Raw genomic sequence first — 16929 nt, 5'->3', positions numbered from 1 at the left:
TATGGCAAAAGCAATGCAAAATAGTGATTTTTGGCAATTTTGAGATGTCCCCTCGTTGCCATGGTGACAGGAAATTTAAGACTGAGCATGTTGTTACAAAAGCAATGGTCCATTTAACATTTGTGCAAAGATTGATTAGTATTGAAGAAGTTTTTATAGTTTAATAGCAATTTGAACTTGTAACGGGAGACTTTTCAATGGAAACAGCAATTTTTCACAAAATGCTCATGCAGTAATGTGTCAATTCGGTGTCCCTTTGACTTTGTTTTATATTTTGTTTTTGAAATATGATTTTATTCAGATATCATACAATAGTACCACACACGTTGACCTGCTTGAGCTGGTACTTCAAAATTTTCCTTTAAGGCTTTTAGAAATTAAAATGAGATTTTAAATTAAAATGAGATTTATATAAGAAATAATATCGGTCTTAGCGGTGTTTATCGGCTACTTAACACCGGTTTGGAGTATTGATGCGTATCAAATGACCACGACGGCTGATTCTAACACGATAAAATAAGGAAAATCACTAATGTTATTTTTTCAAGCGGAAATAACTTCCGGTGCCAATTTTCGTATTACGCTGTTCGATTTTCGCTCCCTTGCTAAGATATAGAAATTATAAAACAAAAGAAATAATAAGATAAACGTTATTTTATCAAGTTTTCAACAATAAAAACTTATGTCTTAGAATGAATTGTATTGTGTTTATTGGCAGCTTTTTCTTCTTCTTTGTCTACAGTGCGAAATCACGTTGAGTGTTAGAATAATCTTTGCAGCATAATTTTACACTTTATGCATCATGTAGCCACAAAATACGGTGTATGATATTGCTTTTATTTACTGTCTACCTTATTAGCGCTACATAGCTACTTAAGGGAGTCATTGTCAACGGCAATTTGACCATGATTAATTATAGATTTTATAATGATATACAATATTACCAAGTACCTTTTTGATAAAAAAAACATTTTCATCGTCAATGAAATAGTATTCTTCAGATATGTTTCCAGATCAAATATTTGGTTGTTTATAATATAATAAACTTTTTGTACACTTGCTGAAACCTTTGAGTGGTTAAAGTAACAACAAGTAAATAATACAAATTGAAAACTTGAAATGAAAAAAGATATTTCAATATTTTGCATTTTTGGTCTAACCAATTAGAAACAAACATTCTTTAAAATATATCACATCTATTGCTATTTCAGAGAGAATATCTTATTGAAGCAGCGTCCCTTCCTAAGGTTAATTCATTTTAAAACACTGAAATCAAAATTGATGAACATGATCATTAATAAATATACGTTTGTCTTTATTTGTTATCATCAGACACTTGCAGTATTAATAAATATAATATAAATGCACTTAGATGAAGTTAAACTGGGTTTGCTTATCTGTGATATACAGGCTTCATAACCTGTGATCCCCATTCAAATTTGCATTTTATTTAGTTTCGCCTATTTTATTTATTTTATTTCTTTTCGTTTAGGGCACACGCATTTTTTACTTGGGGATTATATGTCATTTTTCATGGAATGACACTCACGTGCTTTATTGAAGGTTCACTGATACTGATAACCGTCATATGAACACATCAGCGGGTGTGTATCAATGTGTATGTAATTTACCCAGCAAGTAAACCTTTAAACATATATTCATACAATAAGAAATGTAGTATGCAATACTCATTGAGTACAGCCAAGCATGTTATTTCACTATATTAAGTATTGGTTTCCAGCTCATTTTACTTTACTGCAGACAATCTATATAGTCATAGTATTTTTAAATCAAATTTTATACATAACTCAAGAATGTCATCATATCATTAGTATCATCAGCATGACAATCAACATGCTACTTCCTCACAATCATCACTAGAATCATCTTTATCAAAGCAATCAACATACTTTTGCTTATCATCAAAATCACCAAAAACATAACTATTACAATTATTAACAGGGCAATTATTATTACGAGATGCAATAATATGACATGATATTGCGATGTAAGGAAGACAAATACAAATACGCTAGTCATAACGTTCGGACATGAATTATCAGAGCTCTTCACACTATAGGACACAAACACTGCTGCTTATTTTAATCCTTTCTGCGACTAAGATCTACATGCTAGCTACCTAGGTTAATCATAAGACAACAATGATTAATTTTCCAGTCTATATTCCAGTACAATACACGAACTGGTGGTCATTCCTTTCCTTTATTATAAACAAACTGTAATCAGTTATATTATCTCTCTTTTTGTTTTCGTTATAAGAAATTATGCATTGATCAAGAACGATAGTTCCATCTGCTCCCTTTCTCATGTTTCCCTTTGTGTCATTATATGTTCAACTTTTGCTGATAACTCTAGCACGTTACAAGAAATTGGTTTGGAACTTTACATAAATTGGAGAAAGGAGAAATGCAGCCAATGGCAATTTTAAAATTATATTGTCTAGATAATCTACTTTTATGGAATTTTCAAAGAAATTTTGTTTGTGATAAGCATACGAGTCAGTAATTCAAAACTATGCAATATACACTTGAAAATGAAAATAAACATAACAAAAATATGATACTTGCAGGTGCAGTGACACAAATGGAAAATGTAGGCAAACTGTTCTTATAATATCCAATATTTTTTCCTCGGACACATCTTTAATCAGCCTTTAGTCTTAACTTATCTGCTCTTCAACAATTACATTCCTCCAACAAGCAAACACATTTGGCGGGGGTGGGGTATACCACAGCATACATTTCTTATTGAAAAGTATTACCTGTTTTAATGCTATTAACATGTTTATCAATATAATATTGTGATGAGCTTCACGTATGGCTTTATTACATCAAACCACAAGGCGATGAAAGGTCGCGTAAAGAAAAATTATAAAATCGCCTATCAAGCATTATATTAAATCTACAGAGAGAAACATGGTGTAATTGAAATCGATGTAAATTCCCATAATTTATCTTTTTATTCCCGTAAAACAATACGAAAATTATCAAAATCAGTGAAAAGAGTGATTCCTCGATACCACAGAAAATGTAACTGTTACAATATTTTATGAAAGTTTCAGACACTGTTTGATTGTGTCTATTCGTGAGAGATAACGAAAAGTGCAACATCTCTCATGCCCATAGGACCTTGCATTTTAAGTATTTTAAATGCCGTTATTTTTTCTGGAATAAATGATATTGGGCAAATATGTTAACATATTTAACGTACAAAATAGGTAATATTCTATGAATCATTTGATATTCTCTTGGCAAATTATAAAAGATATAGTTATAATATTTTTTCATTATCAATACAGATTAGAATCATAATCCATATTTCTACTGTCATATAGCCTATTCAAGATTTAATTTATTGATTTACGGCCAGTTGTCTCTGAAATATTATCGGATTAGTGGTAAGCTACCAGTCGAGTCATTGGTAATTGACTTAGCTACATGTTATGTGCATCGACCATCGAGAAGTAATCGAAAATGTGTAAATGTTATTGACATAAAAATAAGAAAAGTGATGAAAGTGATTTTCCTGTGTGTTTTGACGGGCGGCTCGACTTGTTATATTTTCATATTGATATATATGGCGGTGTCTTTCTTTTCGCAGTCTGAAACATCCTCATCAAGTTCAATACCATCTGTTCTCTTGTTTACTGCATGAAGCACACTGTACTTATTTGTATCTTTTAATTCGTCAGCTAGTTTCTCGTAAGCTGGTTCAGAGTCATCGACTTTTTCGATTTCTGAAATAAAATAGTGTTACTGATCTTTCTAAGAGAAGTTTAAGCTTAATTAAATACTTGTAGACATCTATAAAGATGTGTATATGCTTTGAAAGTAATCATTGACAAAGAATATATATTATAGTGAATTATAGTGGATTAGTACAGTACTGATTGTGATAAATATCTGCCACATGAAAACCACACTACAGAATTTCTTTTGTTGTATCAACTTTTACGATAACTATCATTTGACGGCTATGCAAGGGGTTAACGTAGAAAGATTGTTTCCTTAGTGACTTTCTGTCAGCAAGTCCGCAAGTTTAGCTAATAATCAAAAAGGGGATATCATATGATTGGTTGATACAGAATAAATTTAAGCTCAGTTGTGTAGGAAGGTTAAAGCTTAGAGACACACTCTTGAATCCGTTCCTGGAATCAACCATTTCTGAGCAATAAGCGTTTAGTTTCTTGCCCAAGGAAGCAACCGCTTGCAAATTGCTTCTGACGTGGCTTGAATCTATGCGGATTACCATCCCTAGATTACTGATCCGACGCGTTTATTATTTATCGTAATTTTTGTTTATCTTTTTTACTGGTTCATTTTCGAATGAGATCTTAAAGATATAACCAGAACTGTCTAACTAGTTATTCATAGGGCACATATGTTGACTATACATTTAAAATAGTGCAATAAGTACATATATAACAAAACAGTCTTCGTTTTATCTTAGTATTCCAAAGGATTATTTAGTTTTTGATTTTAGAAGATGTAAGTGATAGCGCCCTTTATGACTTTCCTGCTGACCTCAACTGTAAAGAGGTCATCTGCCAGTCATTACCAATTTAAACCAAATGATAAGACTGTAGGAAAAGTCTACAAGTAATCACCGGAATAGCTTTCTGTCGTCAATTCCACGGGGTCCTTGACCTTTGACCTCAAAGTCAACTGGGTCATATGCTAGTCAAACTAGGTTTTAAGAATGTAGTCACAACGTTTTGTATTGTTCGACCGGACCAGCATTAAGTCCTCAAGTCCATGGAAAAATTGACTGATGAAATTTTGGCCTACAAATTAATATCCGTTATCTAATAGTTCTGACCAACATCCACCAAATCATAAGTCTGTAGGCCAAACTGTTCCTTATTTGTTGGTCTTAGAAGCTTTTATTGGTTAAGAGCTATGGCGACATTGACCTATCAAATTTGATCTTTTGAAACGCATAAACGACATTTATAAGTGTTAAAAACTTATTATCACTTACTAGATGATTTATAAATTATAAGCCTTTATGTACTTGACTAAGATCGATACATTAATTTGTACTTTTAACCACATCTGGTCCGTATATAGCAAACCCGATATACGTACTTCTAAGCAAATAGCTAAAAGTACAAGTCATTACATCAGATTGAGTATAATTTAAAAAAAAGAGATTGTTAAACTACCAAAAAAATTATAGTCCAACTCGGCTAATTTCCTCAGGCAGTTTTCCTTCAGTCTGCAGAATAACACTTTTATTGTGTCTCCATTTGAAGACTAGCAACTCTCAGTATACCAAATGGACTGTTAAATCACCATGCCTGTTTATCAATTGTGCGGTTCTTAGACACAATATTAGTGTTAGTATTTCAAATACTTTTTTAGTTATGGTCGTTGCAAGATAAGCATGACGAAATTGTAAACACCTACGTATCATATGGCAGCAGATGCCATCTCTTGTCAAATGCATTTCTATTCACGTTCCTGTGAACTTTCCTCAAATAAAGTTGAAATTTACATTTTAATTTTTTTCTTAGTTATGATCTTGGTAAAAATGCAAGGAAAATTCAAAGGACAGCAGTTTTAATCGAATGAAGTTCAATTTACATAATATTGCACATCTTTTAAAATGAGATCAATCCTCTTATAGATTTTCAAATTTAGACATGACCGAACGAAATGCGCTGTAAGTAATGTAACCTACCCCATTTATAATGAAATGCAGCTACTGTTTATTTAACATTACATCAATTTATAATTGACAAGGTGTTTTCCACGTAAACTTAATATTGAAAAAAATGTTAATTTGCTGCCTTTCCCTTTTTAAAAATTTTGTCGGATCTTGTAATGAAAATACTTGAAATATTGGCTAGCTGCCTTTAAACATCTCTCAAAATATCTGACTGGCTTTCTAAAGTACACAATTTGATATATGGGTCGAAATGTCTTTCCTACTAGGGGTTTAAATGTCATGCAAGAATGGGTCTAGAACCAATGGAGTCTAGAAGTCATCTTAATATCCTAAGGGGTCGAGAACTCAAAAGTCAAATTTAAGATACTTCCCTTCTGCCTAAGTCAATTCCATTTTATTTGAGTTATAGCAACTGCTACTTCAATTAGAAAGAGAGTAGCGTGATAATGTATAAAAAGAAATTTGTGGTATATGTTCTTACCAGATTTGCATTTTTCATAAATAGGAATGTTCCTTTCCTGTGTATTCCTTTGAATCATGTCGTACTCTCTTTCTTGCTCATCCATTTCGCTTGCGCCACCTATGTAATGAAATGAACTCTGTCTTCATAAAACCTGTGATTTCCTAAATGTTTGATACAACCTTCATTTTTGAAAATAACATGTAAATGACAATTGTATGTCTTGAATTCTAATGAAAGAACTTTTTAATATTATATCATTCGCATGATAAAGTTTAAAATGAGAATGATGATCATTGGAATATGCGGCTTTGTAAAGATAAAACGTATTATCGGTCACCTGTCGCGAATTAATTCAACATCGTGACATTCATGTCTCTCCATTAATTTTAAAACGTCGTGACTGTTATTTCTAACTGTTTTAATCACAACTTTAAAACACGTTTTTAAGTGTCTGATAAACCAAATAATATGTTTGTGTTTATAGTGAAAAGAGTAAGATTACTGAAAATGATTCAGTATATGATACTTATTAAAATTTCATAATATATCTGGTTGTACTGAAAGATTAAAAACATCATAAATCAAATTAAGTACAAATGTAAATGAAACATGGATTAAACTTTATCTGTGTAATATGAATGCCATCAGTTAAAATGTAGAAGCAACACACAATTTCATTTTTTTCCAATATCTTTGTCATAACAAGCAATTTGTACCTGTAATATTTTGATACACGTTTGTTGTAGCCATTTCTCTTTCATTTTGCTGATTATGAAAGATTTCTCTTAAGACTGGACAAGTGCTAAAAGTATGCAAACAAATTAATACATAAAATTGCCTGTAATAAAAGTAAAAGATTTAACAAATGAGTGCAATATTTTGTCAAAGCTGACATATTGTATAAGTTTGTAAAAATCAAACGAAATGTTTTGGACATATAATCCCTTCAAAAGGATTAAGTGAGTACTTTGATTAATTATGTGTTAAAAGGCGGAATACGCCTCTTTTTTTTTTTTTTTTTTTTTTTTTTTTTTTTTTATATACATGTATATCAAAGCATACCGCAAGAAATTTGACATTTTTGTTTGCTTTCTGATTTTGTTAACATTTATATTGTTTATTTTATTGTTCATTGAATATATTTCGATTCAAATAGCATTACATTAAAAAGCATACACATTTCAATTTGTATGCCTTCACGAAATAATTTTACGAGCGTTTTATTTTCGAGCATATTTAAACAAACGGTCAATAATTATTCTTGTTTAACTTATTGTTCAATTAAATAAGACACGTTAACATGTTTCGCTCATATGCTATATGATTCAAATTTATTTTAAGAATTTTTGTATAATTATGCAATTTTGTTTCTTCTCATGTAATATATAGCATTTCCACTCCAAACACGGTCACACAATTGTCACACAACTATTATTTGTAAATTATTATTTGCTACTTAGTCAATGTGATCAAGACAACTACTCGCCATATGGGGGCGCCCGTGGTCGAGTGTTAAGGTCGCTGACTTCAAAACAATTGCCCCTCACCGCTGTGGGTTCGAATCCCGACATGGACTTTGGATTCTTTCAAGTAAGGAAGCTATCCAGATAGCTTACGGATGTCGGTGGTTCTACTCAGGTGCCAGTTCGTGCCTGAAATAATGAACGGAAGGGCACCTGAGGTCTTCTTTCACTAGTAAAGCTGGAACGTCGCCATATGACCTATACTGTGTCGGTGTGACGTAAAACGCCATTTTAAAATTAATGAGAAATCGAAAATAGATATCAACTTTTTGTTGCTAGATCTCTTATTATGTAAGAATACGACTTGAAGAAATTTTAAAATTAATGAGAAATCGAAAAAAGATATCAAACTTTTGTTGCTAGATCTCTTACTATGTAAAAATACGACTTGAAGAAATATACAGAAAAAGGTTTGTACATGATGACAGTGTCTCTTTCACATAAATATTTGATAAACAAAATTGTTCTTATGTATGACGAAAAAATAAATGTCAATTGTTTCAAAATAATTAAACAATGAAAGATCACATAAAAACATGGTGTAAAACAATAATGATGGAATAAAAATCTAATTACCCTTTTCTGTATAAAATTATGCCAACAACTGTAACGGAGATGGTAATGAGTACTATCACAGGGAGTCCAACGGTGAGTCCATAATTATTTGCTATGTTTTGAGGTTCAGGATTAGAGTATTCCATTCCTATAATCATTATAAAAGAAGAACATGTTTACAATAAATATCTCAAATGACTTTACAAAAACGCAAGTAAACAATACGATATATGTGAAAATGCACATTTTGTAATTATAATTGTCTTGCTGTGTTGTTTCTTGTTACATTTTTTGTTTGGTTTTACATCGCTTTAATACCGTGTAAAGCTCACACAATGACCTTACGTAAACTAAAGGAGAGAGGCTTTAGACACGAATTAGCATATTAAAAGAACTGCCGATATTTAATAAACTAGCTGGATTACATCATCGTATAACAGTATCCTCCTGACGACGGGATACGAATCCATAGTGGTATGACACAAGCGACGCTTATTACTCGGGCATGGACGCCAAGTCAATTGGTACAATGTGAACACACCACGGATGTTTCTTAATTCATAATTTCTCCATTTTCGTGTTAAATGTTGAATTCTACTTAAGCCGGTGCTAGGGGGCGTGGACGGTAACTTGCATTTTCCAATACCGTCCATGAACAAGCTCAATCAAACCGAGCCTGCAACATTTTCAATTTTGTCGTGTTGGGCTTTCTTTAGGGATTCTGTATTTCTCTATTCTATGCGATTTGGAGCATCATCTAACACCAAGTATTTTTGTACAACCTTCGAGTTAAAATATACCTGAAGGCTCCACGTAGAAAACATGTTCATACGTTCCATAATCATTCCTTGTTATAAGCTTGTATTTGCCATAGTCCTCTTCCGAAACACGAAGAATTGTGAATTGAATGTCAACACCTTTGTAGGTAAAACTATAGTTGTCGCTGTCATTCATAGGTATCCACGATTTTCCGTTATGTTTCTTCAATAAAATGTTGGTTGGTTCAGGATATGCTAGCACTGTGAAGTTTATACTCACGGCTTCATATTTTGATATTTTAATGTTTCTTTGTAATGGCATTGCAGGATTTTGTCTAGGTGAACCTAAAAGATTTTTATATAATTTTAAATACCGATCTTACAGGCCATGTCTTTTATAATTTTGACATTAAAACGTGATTGCAACCAAAAGAAGGGAGGAATTTAAAGAGGAGAAATGAAATCAAAGAGACGCGAAACAACATTTATATTTCATTCACTTTTGTTTATGTTACTCATATATGAAGATATTTTGTCATTCACTTAGCATAAGGTTTGTTCGTTTAAAATATAACACAACATAATGTTCAATCTTTTCTTCTTACGTTTAACTGAATTAACTAAATAACTCGACAGCAAATCACAGCTTTATAAAAAATAAATGATGACTGACCTACGGTTGAAGTATGGAAAATATAGGTAAAATACAAATCTGCCTAAATATAGAAATACTGCCCCACTCTTCAGAAATATTCTTCGGATATTACTTATATTCTGTTCTTCGATATATTAAGTATTTTCTTATTTAATTGCAAGTTGAAACCTTTTTATAATGGAGAATACTAAAAAAGGAAGACAGAAGGCGGGTGGTTAAAGATGAAGTGTGTCGTACTTAAACTCACATCTTAAAATATATAAATATTGTCCAAGGTATGCTGCTTTAAAAACACAAAGACTTTTTGTAATAAATTACCTTACATTCAATACTCACATGTAATGAATAGTGTAATATCTTTTTCAGAAATTTCTTTTTGTTTGATCAAATTGGAACCTCTGCATGTATATACTCCTGTATGAAAACATGTTGCTTTAAATGTTACAGAAAATATTGAATGACTTTCATTAGTAGACTTTGTTACATCAAGTGCTTCTGAACTGAAGATGTTACATCCCTTCAGGTGCTGGATTTCCCTCCATTTCACATTTCAGATTGACTAATTGATTCTCTGCTAATGTAACGCTGTGATTTGCCGTGTAGTTATTTGCTATAAAATTCAATACAGCAACTTTATCTGTAAAAGAAAGACGTAAGATTTTTGCAAATAGTGAAAATAGAAACATACAACGTAACAAATGTTACGTTTCTCCATTTGCATAATATATCCTTCTTAATTGCTTTAAGGCTAAGGCAAAAAAGTCAATTGTCAGCAAAATAAACTATTTTGAATTCAGATAACAGTCTGAGATATCTCACTCATAATTTTATATATCACCAAGAAATCATTAAGTTGAACATGAGATGCAGACATAGACACGGTAAGACTGGTAATCCAAACCGATAATCGTGTTTATACTTACACAATACGTTTAGATTGATACTTTTATTATTCTTCCCATGTTTTGTTAAACCGCCTGTCATTATCATGGTGTTGTTGACCGTACATGTATATGTCGCACTGTCTGTTCTTGAAACGTTTTCTAATGTAAATTTTGATCCCAGCCATTGTTGCCCATTTTTGTATCTTGTCCACATAATATGTGTCTGGTGAGGATTTCCGTCTTTAACAGGACATACAAAGTCGACATTTGTTCCTTCCTCCGAGGTTATACTATTCATATGTCCAATTTCTGGAGAAACTGAAATTTTGTTTAGAACACAAATGAAACCGACATATTACCACTTTCACAGCCGTTTACAGTCTGTTCAAAATTTTATTGTAAAGTTAATTTCTATAAAACCCGAATTAAAACTTCTATCCCACACATTGTAGTTTGAGTGGTTTTTTTTTACAATATGTCATCAAAATGATAAAATTTTGACCCCAGACTCATACATTTGCATGTAAGAAGGCTTATCTGACAGAAAAAAAAAACATCTAATTAAAGTATTTGCAATGTATATGCTGCTGTATTTCAAATCGTTGCAACGATTTATTTTGTAGATAGTGACTTAAAGTATAAAAAGGATCCGTTAACTTTTTGCAGGTTGATCAGTTGGTTGCGCAAAGAACAATTATGCGATTACTGCACAATATATCATCATAAAATTATGTCTATAAAAAGTGACAAAAAGAACATACATACATGTTAACGGATGTGATAATAAGGATGTTTATATCTGAGCCAATTAAATTATAACAAACGTTAGGTCACAGTAATTGAATGGAAACTTTAAATTTCACTTCTATGCATTTTAATTACTTTAAACCAATATATTGATTCTTTCAAGAACCGTTGATGTGGGAGAGCAGCGTTAAAACATGGTATGTGATTAGTTATAATTATATTAAAAATCTTCCTTATTTATAGATATTTTTATAATGAGATATATCTGTTTTAGTAAAAATTGTTATTCATTTTTGTGATAGTTTAAATTATGAAAGCTTATTTAATAAATCGCACATGTCTTGACTGTATATTTAGACTTTGACTTATCGTTCACTATAAACAAATATAATACGATCAATCATATCAGAATTTAAAACAAGAGGGCCATGATGGCCCTAGATCGCTCACCTGACTTATCAAACTCATCCAAACAATACCCTAGACAAGTATTCTGACCAAGTCTCATGACAGGTGCGTCAAAAATGTGACCACTACAGTATTAACAAGGATTATCCATATTTGAGCAGTGCGACCTAGTTTTTTACCCAGGTGACACATATTCAAACTTGACCTAGAAATCATCAAAACAAACTTTCAGACCAATTTCCAGGATACTTGGATCAAAACAGTAGCAACTAGAGTGTTAACAAGATTTTTCTATTTTTAGCTCCGATGACAAGCATCCTGACCAAGTTTGATGATAATTGAGTCGAAAATGTGACCACTAGAATGTTAACAAGGTTTTTCCATATTTGGGCGGTGTGACCTAGTTTTTCATCCAAGATGACCCATGTTCGATCTTGACTTAGAAATCATCAAAACAAACTTTCAGACCAATTAACGGAATATTTGGATCACAACAGTAGCCACTAGAGTGTTAACAAGATTTTTCTATTTTTAGCTCCTGTGACCTAGTTTTTCATCCGAGATGTCCCATGTTCGATTTATTCCCAGCAACGACCTAGACAAGTTTCCTGACCAAGTTTAATGACAATTGAGTCAAAATTGTGACCACTAGAGTGTTAACAAGGTTTTACTATTTTTAGCTCTGGTGACCTACTTTTTTATCCGAGATGACCCATGTTCGAACTCATCAGAGCTATCACCTAGACAAGCATCTTGATCAAGTTTGATGATGATTGATGCAAAATGTGACCGCTAGAGTGTTAACAAGGTTTTTCTATTTTTAGCTCCGGTGACCTACTTTTTCATCCGAGATGACCCATGTTCAAACTCATCCGAGCTGTCACCTAGACAAACATCTTGACAAAGTTTGATGATGACTGATGCAAAAATGTGACCACTAGAGTGTTAACAAGGTTTTTCTATTTCTAGCTCCGGTGACCTACTTTTTCATCCAAGATGACCCATGTTCAAACTCATCCGAGCTATCACCTAGACAAGCATCTTGACCAAGTTTGATGATGATTGATGCAACAATGTGACCGCTAGAGTGTTCACAAGGTTTTTCTATTTTTAGCTCCGGTGACCTACTTTTTCATCCGAGATAACCCATGTTCGAACTCATCCAAGCTATCAACTAGATAAGCATCCTGACCAAGTTTGATGATGATTGATGCAAAAATGTGACCGCTAGAGTGTTAACAAGGTTTTTCTATTTATAGCTCCGGTGACCTAGTTTTTCATCCGAGATGACCCATATTCGAACTCATCCGAGCTATTATCTAAACAAGCATCCTGACAAAGTTTGATGATGATTGGGTCAAAAATGTGACCACTAGAGTGTTCACAAGGTTTTTTCTATTTTTAGCTTCTGTGACCTAGTTTTTCATCAAAGATGACCCATGTTCGAACTCATCCAAGCAATTGACTAGACAAGCAATCTGACCAAGTTTGATGAAGATTGGTTCAAAAATGTGACCGCTAGAGTGTTAACAAGGTTTTTCTATTTATAGCTCCGGTGACCTAGTTTTTCATCCGAGATGACCCATATTCGAACTCATCCGAGCTATTATCAAAACAAGCATCCTGACAAAGTTTGATGATGATTGGGTCAAAAATGTGACCACTAGAGTGTTCACACGGTTTTTCTATTTTTAGCTCCTGTGACTTAGTTTTTCATCAGAGATGACCCATGTTCAAACTCATCCAAGCAATTGACTAGACAAGCAATCTGACCAAGTTTGATGAAGATTGGTTCAAAAATGGGACCACTAGAGTGTTCACAAGGTTTTTCTATTTTTAGCTCCGGTGACCTACTTTTTCATCCGAGATGACCCATGTTCGAACTCATCCGAGCTATAACCTAGACAAACATCCTGACCAAGGTTGATGATGATTGGGTCAAAAATGTGACCTCTAGAGTGTTCACAAGGTTTTTCTATTTTTAGCTCTTGTGACCTAGTTTTTCATCCGAGAGGAGCCATGTTCGAACTCATCCGAGCTTTCATCTAGATAAGCATCCTGACCAAGTTTGATGATGATTGAGGCAAAAATGCGACCGCTAGAGTGTTCACAAGCAATTGTGGACGTACGACGGACGACGGACGGACGGACGACGGACATTCACCGATCCTAAAAGCTCACCTGAGCAAAAAAAATCAAGAAAATTTGTCGAAAATAAAAACAATAAGTATGTAATGTTACATAGTTTTTCTATCGAGATTGTTCTATTGTTGTTCCCTGTCATTGAATTCCCTTCAGTTGAAATCATTTTATTTCTGACAAAGCACGTGATTTCATCTGTGCCGTTCCTTGTTAAGCCAGGAATTTGTATAACTGAATCATTTGACATCGTCATTGGATCCCATGAATAACTTGGCATAGGTAAGCTATTGGCTTTGCATGACATAGTAAAAGGAGTATGTTCAAAAACAATAAACTTGTCTGTGACTTTTATATTTACATCATCTGATTTTGAAACGGAGACAAGAAATATTGTCGGCTTGTCTGGAGGATCTGTTGGTAAAAGAAAGTCATTGATATAGTAATACAATTTATAATCAATAAATATTTTTCAATCAAGAAACTTAGTCAAAGTTCCATTATTATAGTATAAAATGTATTACGTATTAACATTTCTATGTGTTTGCGTCTTTGAAAACTAGAAACAGCCTACTTTATCTATTTAAATATTTGAGATATATAGCTGTATTATTTCCGCGAAACAATAAATAACTTGGATTTTTCTAAAATGACGTATTTATTACAGGATTGTTTTGAAATACCTGATACCTGAAATTATTTAAAATATGTGTCCGTTTTATCAAAAAATCGTTATATTGAGAAGTAAAATTTTAGACAAAGTGTCCAATGTTTGTGTCGAGAGAGAGAACAGTTTTCATAATTGTTTTAAATTAGATAGGATAACTTAGTCTTTTTTACTCGTACAATCTTGATAACTGCTGTTTTTGGTTCTTTTTTCTCTAATGGTTTGCCTATAGATTATTTTTGTCTTTATCAATAAATAGAGTAAGATACATACACAATACTGTCATATGAACGTCCTTGCTTGCTGTTCCAATTCGTTTTATGTTTCCAGTCATAACCATTGTGTTATTTGCATTACATGTATATATCATACTATCGTTCCGGGAAACTTTATCAATCGTTAACAACTTTTTAAATCAGCGCATGTTATCTAACTCTCTCGTCCATGAAACACTGGTAAGAATTGGATTACCACGTGTAATTGGACAGTTCATCTCAACTCCTAACCCCTCTATCACTCGTTTATCAACCATTGAATGTATCGTCGGTGGATCTAAATAAAAAAGAAAACAGTTTAAATAAAAATATCAAAAATAAACAAACACGGTTTCTATCAAACGACACTTATGACTAGAGTAACGTTTAGACTTGCACAGTATTTTAATATTAGTCTTAATGATTAACACAGTATTAGATTAAACTAAAGTTGTTTATCTAATTAGTTTCTAGAACGGTATAAAGAAAACTGTTATTAAATAATGTCTTTATAATTTATGTATTTAACATTTAATACATTTAAATGTATAAGCAATTCTTATTTTACACAGAATTTCCACATTCACACTTCTGTTGACGTTCACTCTTTCTTGTATTTGATTAGTGAAATTCATAGCGTTTGTTGCATGACAAGTTTCCGTATAGTTCCGTCGTGTTTGTGGGTTTACTATCACGATAGTTGAAACGGTTGAATTTTCCAATCCCGTCCATTTATATGATGGTTCCGGATTGCTGCTTGCTTCACATATTAATGTAAAAGTTTCATTTTCTATGACGTAAATAGTTGTGTTAACTGAGATGAGATTGGTAAGTTCAGAATGCTCAAATTTGATGCTGTCAATACTCGGCGGGTATTTAAAAGATAAAAAGGCAAGATTTGGGCGTGAATTGTAATAAATTAGTACTCTTGTAAATGAGAAATGATCTAGAAAATACCACAATAGCTCACAGTGAGTGAGCTCAAGTGAGATAAAATAGAAAACAATCCAAATTTAGTTTATTTAGGGTGAAAAGCAAGTGTTACGAATCAAATAAAGTGTTTACAATTGGACTTTATTTAAAGACACTCTATCTGGACGAGCCATATAGCTAGATGAAATACATTTGACATGCCATTATTTATAATTCATATACTTTAGTGTTTCAAGCTTCGAGTGAATCCATTTATATCCTGTAATGTACAGTACAGTATTACACAATCAATTTTTCCTTACGAAAATTAATACTTAAAAACGTAAGTGACTAAAATGATATATACCTATTAGAAGGTCAGCTTATTTCAGGTTTCATTTCGCTACACGCCTTAAAGATACCTTTAGTGTGATAACATTTTATTGCAACTAAACAAATGTACTTATAAGTATACTGCAAATGGATTGGGATACAAGTTATAACAACATTAGCAGCTACCCTTTCCACGGACCTAAAAGATACATTTGAAATTTCAAATTCAGGAAAATAATTAAAGGGATATTCAGGCAAAATAATGTCAAAAATATTAAAATGATCTAATGTACGCAAATCAAGCTAAAATGTCTTTTCTTGAAGTTTCAGCATGAATTTCTGTTTAAATTGTATATATTTTGGGTTTGAAGCATAAATACATCTATGTATGTTGAACAAAATTTAGACGCAAATAGAATCACCAAATAGTTTGAAACAAGTCAGGTGACTTGAACAAACACTTGAAGTTACAATAACAGATATTCTGGATATTGTGTGATTGAAACAAGCCTAAGTCATTCACTTGACATTTGCTTAACGTTTCCAGAGTTCACTTTGACAACTTTTGTGAAATGCAAGCGCTCTAACCTGACCCACGTGGGTCAAGTTAGGAAACCACCATTTTATTCTTTATAAGTTTTGTTCCGTTGACTGTCTAATATATTTATTTTGAGGGCATTTACAGAATAATGAATGAAAAATTCAAAACTAAGAAATGAAAATTTTGCCTGTGTCTCCCTTTAATTGGACTTTGGACAATTTAAAAATGAAATCCAAAATTAAAAATTAGTTATCATTATTAATGATATTGTTTTCGATTGTGCCCAAATGTAATGTTGCATGGTTTTATCTTTAACAAGGGGCAGGACGTGAAGTGGTTGCACACTTGGTTCAAGCGAGCGAATTAGTTGCAAACTTGACAAAATGGCGAACACGGCGT

General features: G+C 32.5%; 2 protein-coding genes across 3 annotated transcripts in view; both read right to left on the bottom strand.

Annotated features, from left to right (window-relative positions):
- Positions 1–1957: 1957 nt before the first annotated feature.
- On the bottom strand, positions 1958–14904 carry LOC132741546 (hemicentin-1-like). 2 transcript variants are annotated; one of them, XM_060729735.1, is made up of 9 exons: positions 14764–14904; positions 13926–14237; positions 10569–10847; positions 9982–10282; positions 9033–9335; positions 8254–8380; positions 6871–6956; positions 6173–6271; positions 1958–3757 (listed from the first exon to the last, which is right to left on the bottom strand). In XM_060729735.1, exons 5-9 carry the CDS (start codon positions 9310–9312, stop codon positions 3576–3578), a joined length of 774 nt encoding a protein of 257 aa, XP_060585718.1. In that variant the 5' UTR covers positions 9313–9335; positions 9982–10282; positions 10569–10847; positions 13926–14237; positions 14764–14904; the 3' UTR covers positions 1958–3575. The 2 variants fall into 2 exon arrangements, with proteins under 2 accessions (XP_060585718.1, XP_060585719.1); XM_060729736.1 differs by lacking the exons at positions 1958–3757; positions 6173–6271; positions 6871–6956; positions 8254–8380; positions 9033–9335 and having other exon boundaries at positions 9986–10282; positions 14764–14899.
- A 1-nt stretch (position 14905) lies between these two features.
- Positions 14906–16929, bottom strand: part of LOC132741542 (nephrin-like) — a 34639-nt gene continuing 32615 nt past the window's right edge. The window contains exon 7 of the mRNA XM_060729732.1: positions 14906–15042. Within this exon, the coding sequence (XP_060585715.1) occupies positions 14906–15042 (137 nt within the window). The remainder of the gene's footprint in view (positions 15043–16929) is intronic.

This window comes from Ruditapes philippinarum, unplaced genomic scaffold (genome assembly GCF_026571515.1).
Source record: "Ruditapes philippinarum isolate M1 unplaced genomic scaffold, ASM2657151v2 ctg696_1_1_1_1, whole genome shotgun sequence".
Taxonomy (NCBI): Eukaryota; Metazoa; Mollusca; class Bivalvia; order Venerida; family Veneridae; genus Ruditapes; species Ruditapes philippinarum.
This window is presented reverse-complemented; position numbering and strand designations above follow the sequence as displayed.

What these genes read in the sequence shown, in the direction of transcription:
- LOC132741546 (XM_060729736.1), bottom strand. Translation starts at nt 14,860, where the DNA reads ATGATATATACATGTAATGCAAATAACACAATGGTTATGACTGGAAAC. An exon ending in AATCTCGATAGAAAAACTAT is followed by an intron (nt 10,848 to 13,925) that starts GTAACATTACAT and finishes ACAAAATTTCAG; the next exon opens with TTTCTCCAGAAATTGGACAT. An exon ending in TATCAATCTAAACGTATTGT is followed by an intron (nt 10,283 to 10,568) that starts GTAAGTATAAAC and finishes TTTCTTTTACAG; the next exon opens with ATAAAGTTGCTGTATTGAAT.